The sequence below is a fragment of the Diospyros lotus genome, chromosome 12 (assembly GCF_014633365.1).
Source record: "Diospyros lotus cultivar Yz01 chromosome 12, ASM1463336v1, whole genome shotgun sequence".
NCBI classification, from domain to species: Eukaryota; Viridiplantae; Streptophyta; class Magnoliopsida; order Ericales; family Ebenaceae; genus Diospyros; species Diospyros lotus.
The window spans coordinates 36830365-36848691 of record NC_068349.1 but is presented as its reverse complement, the minus strand read 5'-3'; the positions used below and the strand labels follow the sequence as shown (position 1 = coordinate 36848691).

The 18327-nt window shown below is 33.4% G+C and overlaps 2 protein-coding genes across 3 annotated transcripts in view; both read right to left on the bottom strand.

The window, feature by feature from the left end:
- The window catches only part of LOC127786726 (DEAD-box ATP-dependent RNA helicase 8-like), a 15962-nt gene extending 4202 nt beyond the window's left edge, over positions 1-11760 (bottom strand). Inside the window, exons 1-5 of one of the 2 annotated variants that reach the window (XM_052314345.1) lie at positions 11608-11760; positions 11231-11530; positions 4203-4263; positions 1281-1515; positions 406-644 (exon numbers count right to left, since the gene is read on the bottom strand). In XM_052314345.1, the coding sequence (XP_052170305.1) occupies positions 406-644; positions 1281-1515; positions 4203-4263; positions 11231-11475 (780 nt within the window). In that variant the 5' untranslated portion in view covers positions 11476-11530; positions 11608-11760. The remainder of the gene's footprint in view (positions 1-405; positions 645-1280; positions 1516-4202; positions 4264-11230; positions 11531-11607) is intronic. The other variant, XM_052314346.1, reaches the window with a different exon arrangement.
- A 3703-nt stretch (positions 11761-15463) lies between these two features.
- LOC127787651 (LIM domain-containing protein PLIM2b-like) lies at positions 15464-17236 on the bottom strand. The gene is made up of 5 exons (XM_052315710.1): positions 17102-17236; positions 16258-16357; positions 16099-16118; positions 15897-15992; positions 15464-15757 (listed from the first exon to the last, which is right to left on the bottom strand). The coding sequence occupies exons 1-5, from the start codon at positions 17234-17236 to the stop codon at positions 15464-15466; spliced, it is 645 nt and encodes a 214-aa protein (XP_052171670.1).
- Positions 17237-18327: the final 1091 nt, after the last annotated feature.

Here is an 18327-nt window from a genome sequence, read left to right as displayed (position 1 = left end):
CTATATTCTTCTTGCCAAGCATATCTTTAACAAACACAAGATATAAGAAAGGCATAGAGAAAGCATGACTTGCATCTTCACAAATACAAGAAAGATGTTGAAATCCTCAAACATCAAAGTGAGAGAAATCTTTAAGGTTAAAAATCTTAGATCTTTTTTCTTTTTGCAACAAAGCTTTTTACGTCTTCAACTATAAACAGTAACAACATCAAAAAAATTCCACCCACCTATGTTACAAATTCCTAGTCATTTAAATCCCCCCCCCCCCCCAAAAAAAAAAAAAAAAAAACTGCCCGAAAAAAAACCAACAAAACCCTGTTTACTTTCTTTGCAAAACAAATGAAAATACGCAACTAGGATTACCAACATATAATGTTAAATCTTGCGTAAAATATGTTGCTTTACCTCATCCATTGCAAGCATTGAACAATCTTTCAAAACACACACCCCTTTTTTGGCAAGATCTAGTATTCTCCCAGGAGTACCAACAAGTAGATGAACTGGTTGGTACAAGCGCATTATATCATCTTTTAAGCTAGTGCCACCAGTACTAACCATGATCTGAACCTTCAAGTGCTTCCCAAGCTCCTTACAGACTTGGGAAGTCTGTAGAGCCAATTCTCTTGTTGGGACAAGTATAACCACTGCAATAAATGACAATTCAGGTAAAATTTACCATAGAGTACAAGCTAAAATTTGAACAGCATAAAGGTCAAATGTGAACATACCGTCTGATCAGCTATGATTTTACACAGGCACCAATAAACTAAATCGAGTATGAAGAGCATGAATGCATGATATGCAATCAATCAATTCCTGGCTTGAAAAAATTTGCTAGTAAAACATCATAGATAGTAAGCTAGTCCATGATAAGAATTTACAGTGCATAAACTTTAAGTATTACAAAAATGTCTTCCTGAGAACACATCATAAATTATTCTTTCATAGTCCCCAAACACATCAGGATGCAAATAAGTGATTGCACCTTTATGATCCTTAAAAGGATGATCTCAGTTAATTATTTTTCACAAATCCAATGTACCACATCCAACCTTTTTTGGGGGTTTTGGGGGGGGGGGGGGGGAGAAGTATCTAAACCCAATTTTAACTCCTGAAGATGTCACTTCTAGCATTTAATGATCAGAAGAGCACTCTCTTCCATGATTAAAGAGTAGTGGAAGATGGGACAAAACTATGCTAAAATTTTACTACAAGAAGCAGAGCATTAAGATCAAATCCATTTCACATCCATGAACACTAAAAATTGATTGTGATCAAACCTTGAATAACAGGGTTATCTTGATCAATTTTTTCCAAGGCAGGAATGCAAAAGGCAGCAGTTTTTCCAGTTCCATTTTTAGCCCTAGCAAGAATGTCGCTTCCAGTTAGAGCAATTGGAATGCTTTCCTCCTGGATAGGAGATGGCCTTTCAAAGCCTTTCTCATATATTCCCATCAGTAGCTCGCGCTTTAGAAAATAGTCTTCAAATTCATTTCCTTTAGTAGCTGTCACGTCCTGGAAGAATAATGGTGAAGTGCTAATCAGGACTGAAGTGAATTTCATAGCACATGGATACATCATCAACATGAAATAGTATCACCAACCAACCAAATTGACTGGCAAGCTATGAAATAACAGAAACAATTACAATGCCTAAGATCTGCAAACAAAGAAGTTTTTGTTAGTGGATGTGTGCGCTCTCCCCCCCCCCCCCAAAAAAAAAAAAAAAAACAGAAACAAAATAACAAAACAAAAAGGAAGACCATGGTCCCTGTACTATATGCCAATGCCCAGTTTAGTACCTATCCTTTTTCGGGGTCAATTTAGTACTTAAAGTTTTGAAATTGTCACAACTTAGTATCTGCCATCAGTCAATTCTTAGCCACCATTAACCGCTGTCAATCAAACTAACGGTCCACAAACGATGGGTATGAAATTAACCCCTTTTTCAAAAGTTCAAGTATTAAATTGACCCAGTCTTTTGCTCATACACAAATTTGGATTATCTAAAGATAAATTTTTACCTGATTATTTTAATTTGCTTCCTTTTCAAAATCAAGTAACAGGAACATGATGCGTTTAAATTATATAGGTATAAAACCAAACCTAAATCTAGGGGTATGCAATTCCAAAGGTGATTTGCCTACCGTATGCCTGTGCTGTCAATGGACCAATTGATGACCCAAATCCAATCCATTTAATCGAGTCTAGTATTAAACATGGACACGATTACTAAAACCTAAATCTAGATCCAATTATATATATCATGAACGATCTAGATATAGATAATAGATTAATTATAATATATTAAATATATTTCATATTTAAGATTTAATTAAATATATATTTAATATTTATACAATATAATATTTAAAATAACAAAAAATATTTATATTACATTAAATATAAAACATATTAAGTAATCTTTAATATTTAAATATGTTTTCTTTTCGATGGGATCTTTAATTTACTTTGGGTAACAGTATGTTACCAAAGCAACAGCCACATAAAGACAAAGATTCAGTTGCAAAGTGCAAATGAAATCTCAAACACTGTAGTATAGGCTAGCCCTTTTGACATGTTATGGGTCACTTCTATCAAGTCATCTTGTCTAGTTTAGAGCTTGTTTGGTATTGTTTTGAAATTTTTGTTGTCATGCTTTTCAAAAATAGTTTTGATTGATCTAAAAATAATTTTATTTTCTGTTTTTGCTTCTCTTCCACAGTAGAAGTTCCAAATTCCTACCTATCCTCCATGGGAAAGGAAAAAAAAGCTTTTGCGATTACACAAAGCCCTGTTTCGTTGTTTCCTATTGTCCAAACAAGACAAAAAGGTGCAGACAAACACATCTATCCACTCAAAAGTAACTTTATGCCAATCCACAAGATGGCAAACAGGACATTAGTGTAATTCCTAGAGTGATAAGGATGAGACGCAATACTAAAATGTGGAAGTGACAAACAAGTGCTTGGAAGGTGATATATATATTAAGATAAATTTTATTAAGAGCTATTTTTTTTTCACATCCTTTATTGTAAATATGGAGACATTGTGAAGATAATAGGTCATTTCTATAGGCAAGAAAGCCATAGCATCAAAAAGATTGTTGATTCATTGCAAATTCACAAAACATATATATATATATATGATCATTGTTATTCCGCTTCCCTTGAGTCTTCAAACTTCATAGAACATTTGCACACTTGTTCTTCTCCATTCTCTTGCATTTTCAATACAATGAGACAGAAGGAACACTTGCACGCTTCCCTTCGATATCCTCTTGCATTTTCAATAAAATGAGACATGAGGAATATGTCTCCAAACCAAATCTTGGTCACACTTCCCAACATACAAACATCTGAATAGAGAGGCTCAGACATACAGGCACCCAATCAAAATGACAAGCAGCAGTTCAAGTAGGTTTAAGTCAAACTCCACCACGCTAATACAGCAGGTTTAATAATGCAATGTTGAATAAGAATTTTTATTTTTAATATTATTTTTTAAATAAATTAGGAGAAAAATTAATACCATCAAAACATATGATCCTACCAATTGCCCAAAAGAAAAACATGCAAAAGCAAACTTGTGGACAAAACCAAATACAATTTAGACAACGAACCCACCTGCACCTAACAAGGGAAAGAGTACAGAAAAATACAACTTGGGAACTATTTGAGATGATTATGCCAGACCAAGAAACAACCAGAGCAGTACATGCTTTAAACATACAGAAAGATGGCAGGGGCTCTAAAGATGTTTGTCTTGATTGGACTCAAAGATCATTAACTACCTAATTAAAAAAAAAAATGACCCATGAAAGGCAACAAGCTATGAAGTGAGATTAGCTTTGACTCACCATGGTCATACACAGACATTACAACAGTGGAGTTACTCTTTAGTTTTACTATATTCAAATGAAACAAAACCAGGAGTGCAACACAATTTAATTTACTAAGCTCTGCACAAATCTGAAACACCTAACAAGTGTTGCATTAAGTCATATCCAACAAAAGATTCAATATTTATCAGCAAAGCAGAGTTAAGAAACTATAGACAAATTGATACTCCTTAGTACAACAGTACAAATACATTGCACATGTTCTTGCTTCAAGAAAATGCTAGGCAAGGATTCAAAAAAACGGCATGATGAACATCACCAATTTAAAACATGCATGCAACCATATGCACTGTGATCATACCTCAGTCCTGTACCTAGTGTCAGGCGGTGGGACCTTTAACTGCGCCTTCCAATCTTGTGAACTAAACAGGGTGAGGGGAAGAACAAGAAAGACATCAGTTGAGATCACATGTACAGTATGCAAACCCAAAAAAAAAAACTATTTTTTATGATAGCAGAAAGATGGACCTCAATAAATTATGTGACCTTTCTATCCTTTCTATCAGAGTTTGAACACTAAGTAAGACAACGCATGGAGCCAACAGCTAAACCTTCTCAAATCTTAAAAAATAAGTTATGAAAAAACAATTGTTATTATTGAACCCCCAGGACCCCAACACAACCAAGAAAGGTGAAATCTTCAAGGGAGACCAAATTACAAAGTACCAAGTGGGACATTGTCAAGGAGAATTAAAAGGAAGTAAGAAAAATATGCTCTGTTTGTATAGGATTTGCCTTTTTTGGCAGTTTCAGATGACATAGTTATATTTATTTAAAAAAATAAAGAAACCAAGCAAGTAAGAAAATATCTCCTCACTTATTTAGATCATGAGTGATATAGTGTGAGAAGAAGGAGACGGCAATAAAAGTGCAGAATTAGGGTAAAAACAATATTAGATCAAAACTGGAATGTTACTTTGAAATTTAAGATTTAAGAAAACCTCAAACATTGAATTAGAATAACAAGGCTGTCTACCAAAGAAGTCTTAAAAGACTATGTATACTGGCATTACAACAGTCATAAATCTCAACCTTTGAGTACAAAGGAAGCCTTCTAATCCCAGCCATCCATCTATGTATCACATACTTCACATTACTATTTATTAAAGCTATTAAATATAAATACTAACTATAAGCTAAACAACTATTCTAATATAAAAGGTAAATCCAAAATTTGGTGCTACCATCCGCTGAAGCTCTATCAGGATTTTTAATTCCCAAAATGCCCTTCATGTATTCTGCCTAAAAAAAAAGGACTGCTATCGCCAAATAACTTCCCACACACAAAAAACTCGCATAACCTCCCACATACATAAATAACTTCTCACTAAAACATAAATAACTTCTCACTAAAACATAAATAACTTTTCTAATATAAATAACTTCTCGCAAAAAATATATAATTAAATAACCCATTTATCAACTAGCAAGCCCATAACACGTCCCACCCTTCTAGCATAAGAAAAATAAAACATAAACCAAAGAATGCTCCTGCATCAATCTTCCCAGGTTGAAAAGAAACTCAACCCCGATGAAATACTTTTCCAATTTCAACATACATTTCCGGAACAATTATCTTCAACTCATCTTTTGCAATCCAGGTACTTTCACTAGCTGGTTACCCAGCCATTTCACTAGAAGTCTTCTATATTGATCTTCTCTCCTTCACTTCACTTCCCCAACATCCAACACATCTTCAACATGTTGCTACACCATTGTTAGGTGTTGCACACTTGCATTTGATCTTAGAATGTTGTCACTTCACCGTCAAATCCCTCAAAAACAAGCAAGTCAGAATATTAAAAGACTCAGCTGATTAGTAAATCAAATGGTAGCTCTATCAGAGCATGTATTAAAGCTGATTTTCTTCAACACCATACATAGCCCCAATTTTTTTGACTTGAATTTGTGGCAAGTACCATTAGGAAACTTTCTCACCTTAAGTGGATGAGTACGACATCTCCCTCTTCATATTCCTTAACTCAACAATGTTGATTTGTGGCCGAAGAATAAAATTTGTTGCTAGCCATTGAATTTGCTCTAACCTCTTCAAATTCCTTAACTCAACAATGTTGATTTTTGGCCGAAGAAGAAAATTTGTTGCTAGCCATTGAATTTTCTCTAACCTCTTCATGAACCCACTGAATATGTTCGACAAAATCCTCCCTGTCACTTACTTTAGTTTCCTGTGGTTAAGATGTTGAAAATTTTTCTAGTGTCTAGGAGATTGACCCATATAACAAGAAGTATAAGAAAACAAATTAAACTGGGGAGGGAATTTGGAGGCTTTTGGTTATTTGGTAGAGATGATTCGTAGAACATTTTTAAATGAATTTGTGAGAAACAAAAGACCCCTCGCTTTGAAGATGAACAAACATTAAATAGGAAGAAGTTATGAATTTGTACTAGGTACTAAACCAAATTTCAACTTTTCTTGATTCTCAAGGATTTTGTTTTTTTATATTTTATTGGATTCAAACTTTGTTTTTTATTTTTTTAATTTCAACTTTTTTTTTTTGCCGGGGGGGGGGGGGGGGGATACTTCCTTATTTACATTATGCCTTTATGTAAATGGAAAGAAATATAAATTAAAGGTCAACAAGGATATTACTCAAAATGGAAGCACAATGTTGAGCAATACCAGTGCATGGACAAACCAGTTGAAAACTTTCTAAAGCCTTCAACCGCAGAAGGCAACAATCAAGGTAAAACACTTGCTGTTTTGCACATTCTACTAGGCAAGTGGACGACCAACCTTCCAGTTTTGCATATACTCTCAGCTTCAATATATTTTTATTTGCAGTCAATCTAACAATCTACTGTCCAACTGGGCAGCCTGCATCCGACCTCAAGAGCTATTCAATCCGTCAAGAACTAATGGTTTCACTTTTTAAATTCAATAAATTTCAGTCAGTGATTTTTCCATTGGCAAGCATGGTTCAATGTTTTAAAAAGATAAGCCACCACAATTCATCAAGAACAAAGTGCTCACAACCCTACAATACGTCCAAGCATTCAAAGAGTGTGCCTATAAGTTTTTCATCTACTTGAGAGTATTTTGAGTTCCATTGTTTTAAGTTCATCAAGAGATATTTCTTTTGTACGTTTAATCTTTGGGAAAGTAGTCTTCTCTTTGTAACAGATTACTAGGTGTGAGTGAGAATTCCTAAGGGGGATTCTTGCTGGTGAGCTAGCACCAAATCTACTAGCAGGGATTTTTTTAGAATTTATGGGACAAAGCTCTTTCAGTTTTTTGTTTTTTTTTTTTTTAAGAGTTTTTGGGAACAAAAAGCTCTTGTAGGTTATCTAGCACCAGATCAACTAGTGGTTGTATCTTTTGGTTTCAAGATGGTGGATTGAAATCTCTAATTGGAGCTAGAGAAGTGGACACTGGAGTTAGGTAGAAATAAATCAAACCACAATAAATTGTTGTGTTTGCTCTCTCAATCCCTGTACTCATTTTTTTTTCTTCATTTTAATTTATATATATTTGTCAAAATCTTCATAAACCTAGTTCACCCCCCTCATGTTAAACTCCATTACTTGTGCCAACACCCTCAACACTTGCTCTTAATCACGATTAATCCCATGCCTGAATAGAGAACAATTTGTTAGGTAGATGAAAAGAACATCATCACAAGGCTTAAATCCCACAAGGTTTCAACTACATGATTTCTACTTCCTCGAACATTCGATCGAGGTAAATGACAGTCGGCATAAAACTAATCCAATCTATTAATATGAATTTTAGATATGACTGATGAGTTAGAATCCATGAAATCCACCCCACCTAGTAAAACTAAGGCTTGATGTGTTGGTGTTGGTGTTGGTGTTGACAGAATTATAAGCATCATATTGCAATTAACCATTTATTCAGGGAGCTGGCCAACCTGCTAACTAGCCCTTAAAGGAACATGTTTCACCAGAGTTCGTGAAAATATTTACCCCCAAACTAGTAGAGTATTAAGTATCTCCTGTTGCATACAACATTCAACTTGAGTGTCTAGCCAACATTACTATCTAAGACATTTTTCTACCCTTGCCAGATGTTGCTTATTTAGGTAGGTTAGCTTAAGGACATTGGGTTAAGACTACCTATAAGTGAATTTTGATCATAACAAGTACTAAGTTTCTATTATAAACAAAAAGGGTTCTTTGGCTCTAAGAGAACCAACTTTGGTTGGTCAATTAGAGCTTTATTTTAACAAGGTGAAGGTTGTACAACTTAGAAAAACAAAGCACATGTCTAAGGTTAAAGTAACAAAAGCTAGAGCAAAGCCTAGTTGGGACTTAGGCTAAAAGAATGTTGATCCCATGGTTACCTAATACGCCCCACCCCCCTAGCACCGCGTTCCAGTATGCGGCACTGGAATGCGATGCATTTGCATCTTGGAACGCTTGGGGACGCATCCCAGTTCTCCGGTAATGAAGACCCGAGTCTCTGCTGCCATCTTCTTCCTTTCTCTCTGCACCGATATTGTCTTCTTCCTTTCTCTCTGCAACAACCCTTCATTTCTCTCTACAACAGCTCATGGTTTTTGTCAAGAAGGGGAAGCAGCGACGAGGATCAAACTATATAAGTTCTGAAGAGAGGTTGCAGCAAGTTCCCCACCGTTCGAGCTTCTCATCTCCAAATAGAGGTGACTACGGAATATGGATGACGATGGACAACAAATCCTTGAAGCTTCTTCAACGATGGAGTACTTCAAGTTGCAGAAGATGAAGATGAGGTTTCCTTCTTCCACTATGAGGCTTCAAGTTGTAGTAGATGGTGGAGAGCAGCTGGTGGGTCTGCTCTACAGAGAGGCACAACCACCTCTCGTGAGTTGTGCTTCACTTTTTGACTTTTTGGCTAAAGTTTTTATTGGGACTCCACATCCCATAATTCCCATTGTACTTTCTAGAAATACACATGGGAATTGCACATTAAAATAACATTAAATATAAAGTTTATAAATTAAATAAAAAATAATAAAATTTATTCTATAAAATAATATCAAATATGAAATATTGTTTGATGTCTTCATGAGTCTTATTGATCTTGTTTGATGTTTCATTGTTTTCAATCCTAAACTCTAAGTCCTAACTTCTAATCCCAATTCCCATGTAAGTTTCATCATTTCTCTATTTTAAGAATTTTAATCATTTGTATTAGTTCCTATTTCCTAATTTATATGGTCAAAAAATCTAAAATATTTTTTAAAAAAATTATATATTCATCGGCATTCCACTTTGGCGCACCAAAGCGTACCATGACCCCAAGTGGCAAACCGATGAAACCTGCCCCCCACGTACCGCATCCTGGGAAAAGTGGCGTACCACATCCCCATACAGCATTCCACGTACCGAGCGTTCCATGAACCAGGTAACTATGGTTGATCAAAGATTATGAACAAGAACCCAAAATTAGCATGTTGTGAGAGAAGACACAATAGCATATTCTTTCACCCTTACACCATGGTAGTAGTAGGGCAATAACCTTTCAATACCATTATCAATAAATTCTTTTTTCTATCTACTGCACCTAGATAAGGGATCGATTAAGTAGTACAAGAGGAATAACTTGCAGAAGGAAAACCAAAGTTTATCAATGTTTCAAGATGGGTAGATCTTTTAAAGGATTTAATTACTCAACCATAATCCAACACTCACCTAAATTACCTTCCATTTTATAAGGTCCCTATTCTCTAATGTTTTTTACTGTTAATGCACTAGGAACCTCATTTTTGGGTAGCTTTTTCCCTTTCAGCTACTTATCAAATCCAATTCAGAAGAAGGAAATTTTAACATCTACATTTTAATTAACTCCAAATACAAGAAAAAGAGAGGGGGGGGGGGGGGGGGGAACAAAGAAACTCCCTTTAAATACTTCCCTTTTCTTTTATCAAATCCAATTTCCAAATGGATTTAGTTCCAACCGTGATATTAGAAATAACACCTTAAAGTAGTGGGCATAGTCTTATGCAGATCAACACAAGTTTAACATTGATTCTCTAAAACCCGACCTAATGTGAGACAAATATGATAAATATCCAATAAAAAATTAAATTCGTGCATAAAATTTTGTACAAGAAACCCAGACACAATGATGTCGCAGTGGTAATTTTATAATTATGAATTAGTTTGACAAATTGTTTCCTCCTAAGGCTTGCACATTAATAAGTCGTACCATTCTATATAAAAATTCTAGCCATATACCATTACCAGATACATCTAAACAAATTCCAAAAATCCATGTAGAAAGATTCCCATAACCCAAAAAATATACCTTTGCTAACATAGTTCTGACTGATACCTAAAAGTCATCCCAGCAAATTACAAGATTAACATTATAACCTTAAGTAAACCTCCTAGGTAACACTAAACCCATCCAAGAATGTTCAAACCATAAAATACATAAAATAGGATACACCAACTCATATCATACAAATATTACAAAACAAGTATTTAGCTCCCTCGATGGGCTAGGATTCATCAAAGCATTGTTAAGCTACAATAATCAACAATTCACCAACTTTGCATGCAAGTGAATGGAGAATATGCGTCTTCTTCTACTAATTTCTAATCACAGAAATAAACAAATGTGGAAAATGAAACTAGTGATTGACCTCACTTCTGCCATTCCCCTACCCCTTTCTTGCTTCTTAAAGAAAGAAGGAGAAAAAAGCTAACACAGGAAAGTACATAGGTATGGGCTATTCCTAAACCGAACATATTATGAACCCCATTCATTGCTCACTACATCTTTGGAAAGACATTATCACAAAAATGTCACAACACTTCAATGACAAAAAAAATCAAGACTTGCAACATCAGACCTTGATATGTTGCTCCACGAGAAGCATCTATATTCTCAACCTAGAAATTTATAAGCTATAAATTAAATAATTGAGCCCGCAATAGAACTGTCTATTTGTATGATGCCTAAGACAATGCAGAATAAATGGTCTATCATGGGCAGAATCCAGAACCGTCTGGACCTGTAAACTAGCCAATTTAAGTCCCCATGGTTCAACCAATCAATCAGGTCCTTTTAGACATGAAAACTCAGGACTAGCAACTATAAACTTTGCCCCATCCATTTCTGAACCTAAAATATGGTAACAGCCCATAGTTAGCTTTGTGATAATGGGTCCAATAATTTAGTAAAAGACTCACTATAACTAAAATTTCGTGCGAAGTACTGTAAAGCCTTCTAATATCAAGTGGCATTCAAATTTGACTAACCACTACTCCGGGAACCAGGTATTTCTAAACATAAAATCATGTCTTCTTTCTCCTTGGTAAAGCAAGAAGATAAGTACTTGGAAGACGTCAAAGCAACCATACCTCGAATCGACAGCTTCCGACTGTACCGTTTTCTCGACTTCATCGATGCTCGATTCAGCCCCCAACTGGTTCCTCCTCAGCCACTGCTGTTGCTGGCTCTGAAACTGTTGATGATTTTGCGCTGGATTCCTCGGCATATACTGCTGCTGGAAGTTCCTCGGTTGGAAATTATAATTTGCGTTCATACCGCCACCGCGGCCGCCTCCGCCTCCAATCCCCGGCGGATAACGTCCTCGAGTATTCATAGCAAAGATCGAACCAAAAACCCTACCAAGTCGATCAAATTCTCGAACAAAAACCCTAAAGAACAGATAACAATCACATATATAGAAACATACAACAGCGAAGATATGAATTGAATTGCACGGTGCACCTACAGCTTCTTGGCGATGACAAAGATCAAATAGCGAGCGATCAAAGGGTAACTACAGGACTGAAAAACGAGAGAATGCAGAAGCAAGGATCGAGAGTCTATTAATCACAGGGAATGGAACGATACCATTTCTGTCTTTTGATTCCCAAGGGTTGGAGCCCTGGTTTTGGAGTACTTTAATTTCTAGAAAGGTCCCTGCATTTATTGAATTTTCCATAATTACCGCATTTACTTCTCTAAATTGCTTTGGGGCCCACAAATAACTCCGAAACTACACTTAAATCCTTTTGAACCTTTTTTTAGTTTCTACATTAAAGTGGATAAATGTAAACCATCAAAAACTATATATACAGAATTTTTAGCTTAATTTTAATTTTATAAATAATATGGATTTTAAGATCGATCATCACCCGATTCATGATATAATTGCACTTCCTTCGAGTTCTTCTTGATTTTAAGATAATTCTAGTAATTCTAAGTCCAAACTTGTATGAACTAGTATTCTTGAAAAAAAAAATATAAGTTTTGGTCCCTTAATAAATAATTTAATGCTCGATTTAATTATTATACTCATAAAGGGTATAATAAATATTATATATGACACCAAGATATCGTGTCTTTATATAAGCGAGTTAAAAATACAATATTAGCTAAGATAATATTATGTGGATGATCGAATTTGATCCTCTAAATTGACTGGGCAAGCCAACTGCAAGCTTGGGTCTAAGTCATCGATGACCTCTGTTTGTATAGCTTTATACTAAGTTTTCAAATAAGCCAAATCTTTTAAGTCTCGTCTAACTTAGGTCTCAAGTTTCAAGTTAAATCTAGATTGTCATAAGTTTATGATTTTTTTTTCTAATAATCGGGGCATCCCTAGTCAATAACCATTTATTGAATTTAGCTTTTAAATGCTAACGTGGCATCAATAAATTGAAATTTAATTTTTATATATTTCATTTTTATAACAAAAATGCTATTTGAACACCTAACTCCTAGTTTTTAAGTAACATATTTAATTTTTCAGTTTATTTATAAAAATATTTTTATAATTACAAACAAACTAAAATAAATATTTCCAAAAAATACATACATTACATAAATATATATATAAATAAAAAAAATCAGTCATCGTCACCATCCAAACTCTAATATAGAATTTGAAAATCTCATTGACGAGACTTTTTCAACTTTCAACTAATCAGTGTTAAGAGAATTCTAGCCATACGGTTAACGAATCTACAGTAATATAGATTCTTATTGACGAAAATGGTTCGACGCCACTATATTTTATATTTTTAATATATTATTATATACTTATTTATTTATATAAATATATATTCATATATATATACATAAAATGGCTTCTATATTTAGAATACATGCACAAAAAAACAAACAAACTTAATTGATTCTATGCATGAATAACTGATCAGGGCAACACCAGGAATCATGGGCAAATAATTATTTTTTGTGAAAAAAAAGTATTTAATTTATACATAAAAAAATACTAGTAAAGTACAAATATTTTTTAATTTGTCTTTTAGTTTTTTGGGTTGATGATAAACAATATAATAAAGCCAACCCAATAAAGAAGATACATATAGAACAAAAGGTTAATTTTCGAAAAATAAAAGTGTTAAAACATAAGCTAAACAAAGAACACCAACACAAATCTACTCAATGTGATATGATCAGAGACAAAACACAACTAAGACCTAACACACAAATTAAAAAGGACAATGTCAAAATAATGGATACAAAAACAAATCACCACAATCCGAGAGTTAGCACGATACCAATAAGTTTTAAGAAAATGACAATATGAAGATGGAACCCCTAGTGACTCCCATTATTGAAGAGCAAGAATACGAAGGGTGTGTTTGATAGCATTTAGTTAGAAAAAAAAAATTAATTTGCATGGAAAACAAAAGTCACCTCCACTTATATGAAATTTTCTATGAAAAAAAGGCAAAAATATGTTTTAATAATTGTACTATGGAATTGAATTTCATGAAAAATGTAGATTGCGTTCTCTTTACTTTTCAATTTTTTAGTTTTAAGTTTTGAATTCATTTTCAGTTTTTTGTTTTGATAGTTTGTTTTTAAAAAATTAAAAATGTGTTCTCTTTGTCATTTTGAAAAACTATTTTTTAAAATAAAAAATTAAAAAACACGTTCTCTTTGAAATTTTAAAAATAATTTTTAATGATATTTTATTCAATAAATTTGATTATACAGTAAATTATAAATATTTAATGTTAATATATTATTAAAAAATATATACATTTTAAAATTAATGAATTTTGTAATATTTTTTCCCATTATAATAATAAAATATAAATAAATAAATATGTTTTGATTTTAAAGTTTGTTTTGGATAAAAACACTCAAAATAATTTTTTATTATTTTGAGTTTTATTTATAATTTTTTTATTTTTAAAAATATATTTTTGAAAATAGCAAAGAGAACGCGTTTTCATTATTTTATAAAATTGAAAACTAAAAATGACTTGAAAATAACAAAGAGAACGCAACTGTGGTGTATCAAACAACAAATATAAAATCTAATTCTTCGTATGAGACATTTTTCCTAAATTTTTCATGCTATCAAACGCATCCAAAAATTTGTTTAAGATTAAGAAATCAAGACTTGCAGAAGCTTCATAAGGTCCAAATTCCCATAATGCTCTTAGAAGCGTGAAAAGCCTTGAAATAGTTGAATATGAGTTAAAAATAAAATGACCATGTGAAATATGGATGTTTCATATGCATTAAAAAAAAGATAGGAAAGCCTTCGAAACCTTGGTAGAGGCCTAAATGAAAAACTTACAAGTTAACCCACCCATAAAAATAACACTAAGGGTGCATTTGATTGGAGGGTGGAAAGTGGGGTGGAATTTCAATTTATTGATTTCAAGGAAAATCTTTATTTTTTGAACTAAGATGGAATTCGAATTTTATGGAAAAAAAAAAAAATTGTTTGATAAAATTTCTTAAAATTTGGATGAAAAATTAATTTTACCCTCATTTTTCATCCCTATCAAACACACCCTTAAGAGAAATCAAATGAGAAATACGCTTAGAGAAAATGTCATTTTTCTAGGGGAATGAATGAGAGAATGAAGTGATAAAGTAATAAAACAAGGGATATGCTAATGCTAAAACATAGAAATGGAGATAGATGAATTAGTGGCCTAGGGATTGAGATGAAAGCTCGCCAAGGTGATGAAAAGGTCGCGGAGAAGAGGGAAGTCATATTTGAAATTTTTAGAAATATGTTTATAATTACAAACTATTTATACTATTCAAAATGAGTTCATCATTATATATACCTTAAATTCTAAACCATACATTTTTATTTATATGTTACTACCAAATGTGAATCATATATTAGGACAACCATAAGATAAACTCCCGGCAATTAGAATGATATGAGTTCAATTTTCAAAAATAATCTTCTCGTAAAATAATGAAAATGTTATATATAAAAAAGACATTTTATCAACCCGTTAAAATAGGAAGTTTTGTACATTAAAAATACTTATATAGATCATTACGTGCCATTGTACATGTCATAACAAGCTTTGGATGTGTGGGCTACGGCATCAATCAATCAAAACTTGCAATTACTAGTTTTTGAGTATCATATACCTGATAAATTCATCCGATACCATGATACGTATTAATCAAGCGCATAAAAATTTGAGTATTTTAACAAAGAAATAGAGAGTGTTATCAAAATCATCAAAAATAGTATTATTATACCAAACATACAACAAAAAACTTATGATATATATCAGACAAACAACAACAACCAAAGATCATCAAACAACAAAACCAACTATTGATTTTCAGTGCTAGTTTTGTGCCTGGTCTGGTTCAGCTTTGGCTTGCTCTTCTTCTCCTCCTCCTCCTTCTTTTACTTCATTAGATTCTGCTTCCAGTTCAGCATCGGTTGTGGTGGCGCCGGTTTTCTTGTTGGCAGCCTCAAGGACATGGCTGTAGGTGCCTTTCTCCATGAACAATTGGGCAAAGTGGTGCCTACAGTAGAGGACTCCATCTAGGGCAGCATAGGATGAGTGCGTGAGGGGGCAACCCCCATGAGCACACTTGAAGCATGACCTGTGGTATGATTCTCCCTCCAATGTCACCTGTTTCGTTTCCATCATTAAAACACCATTTCGTTCGTTTTCACAACTCGAACAGTAACCTTTCAATCACATATTGAGTCTCTTTGAAATGTTATATATATATATATATATATGAGCTATATAAGATAGAATTACAAACCTTCTCAAGTGGATACACAGTTTTGGTACAAGCTGCACACTTATCTTGGGTGCCACAGAACAGTGAAGAGAGTTTGCTTGGGGTTGAGGTCCTGGCCTGCAAATTAATTAAGATTATCAATTAATCTTCAAGAATACAGTCTATACACACACACACACATATATTCTCTGATATACATATGCTGAGTCATTGTAGGACATACCAGTGGTTGGTCAGGCTTCCCTGCCATTCATCAAGAAGCAAGAACAAATGGTAAGCCAGTGGATGATATATATATATATATATATAAATGGGGTAAATTAATTAAGAAGCATATATGAAGATGATGATGATGATGATTAGAGAAGAAAAGCAGTGTTACATGTGTGGAAGTTCTTGCTGAAATTGCCAGATTCCTTGAAAAGCTGCTCAAAGTGAGTCTTGCAGTAGAGGACTCCATCCATGGATGAGTAGTTGCTCATCTGTCCACACATTCATCATGATTATACATATACATATATATATATATATATATGTATATATAGGGCCAAGGCCGAGCGGGACCTGACCCATAAATTGATTCTAGAGTATCATCAAGCATTTGGTGTAAAAACTATGTTACATCATTTTTTTTTTTTTTTAATCTAGGGTCATGAATAGTGTGCGTTAGATCCTGCACCAAACGTGTATTAGGTGGTCTTAAGTTATATGAGTAGAATAGGCGACACCACCTAGTACAACTGTATTTAAGTTGAATAATATTATGAGTTAAAACTGATAACGATATGATCAGTCATGTAATACCTCCTTATTGAATGAGTCTAAGGAAACCATCTGTCATTATCTCCTCTACCTAACACCTTTTTCAATAAGAATACGATATGACTTCTAACATTACTCGGTTAAGTTGCATGGCAAATGTTTAGCCCAAAGAAATGGTATCAAAACCATTTGGAGATATATACATATAAATTTGTATCAATGAGACTTTTCACAAGAGATGGGTTATGTGCATATTAGATTTGTATTAAATGGTCTCGAGCTATATAAAGAGATAGATAACACCATCTAACAATTATTTGACAGAAACAATAAGAACCCGCCCAATTTTCCTAATTTATATATACATATATATCTATAATGTATATATTGTCATTGCAAAATGCATGGAAGATGTATAGATGATTGGTTGGAAGAGAAAAGGAAGGAAAACTAAGAACACTCACTACAAGAGTTCCCTTGCAGTGGCTGCATTTGAAGCAAGACCTGTGGTAAGTAGCCCCATCAGCAGACAACAAATCAACAAAATAAACAGTCTTATCACAAGCTTTGCATTTATCCAGCGTCCCTGTGAATGACATTTTCTTTTCCTTTGTTTTCTTTTATTTTCCTTTCCTTTCCCTCCTCCCAAACAGAAGTATGCACAGAGAAGATGAAGAGGGTTGCCCAGGATCACAAACTGTGTCTCCACCTCGGGCAATTAATTATTATTGATCTAAAGACAAAAACTGATTTATATCAGATTAACATAGAATTATGGTTTCTTCTTGCAATGGCCTAAACTTAATTGCTATTGCTGGGATGAATTTCGGACGCATGATGGTGATCCCCAACATTTTGAGGCCAAAATTCAAAGTTTTTGGAGTGAAATATGGAGATTATATCCGATTTTATTGGAATGGAAGAATGGTGATCTTTTGACTTATTCCTTTAGGGTATTTTTGGGTCAATTCCATGGTTTGGGGTTCATTTTTTATTTTTAAAGTATTGGGTCCAACCATAAAGTTTGGTTGGAAAACTTAGAATTAATGGACGAATCAGGTTGATTCGGGTTTGATATTTATTTTGATTCAAGTAAATTGAATTAAGAATCGATTCAATGAAAAAATAGAATCATACAAATTTAATCAACATAAAATAAGTTTTTGTATGTATTTAATTATCTAATAAAATACATGATTTTTTATTGACAAACCTCATATATAGTTTTTTTTTTTTATTCTTAACATTTTAACAAATGAATATAGGTCCCGATAAATAGTGATTTTTGAAGCATTTAATTTAACAGATAAAACTATAGTTTTATTGACGGTAATTTCACCCCTCATAGCGTGGTTCTCCATTGCCAAAATCAATCCCAAATTCATAATTTATTGTAAAAGTTTTCGATATAAATGATCTTTAACTAGTAGTTTTGAGTAAGGATTCGTGATGTTATAAATGCAATTAGAGTTATAAAAATTATTATCGTGTGGATGTAGACCAATAAAGTATTATGAGATTAAATTTAGATTAAACTAAGATATAAAATTTTTATTCTAGAGGTCTTGGATATTGATGTCTCATGAGTAAAGACTCATTAAAAGATTAAAAAAAACCTAAAAGTCCAAAATAATTGTTTGGATTAAAAATATGTAATTTTTCCTTAATTGGGGAAGTTCGGCCTAATATA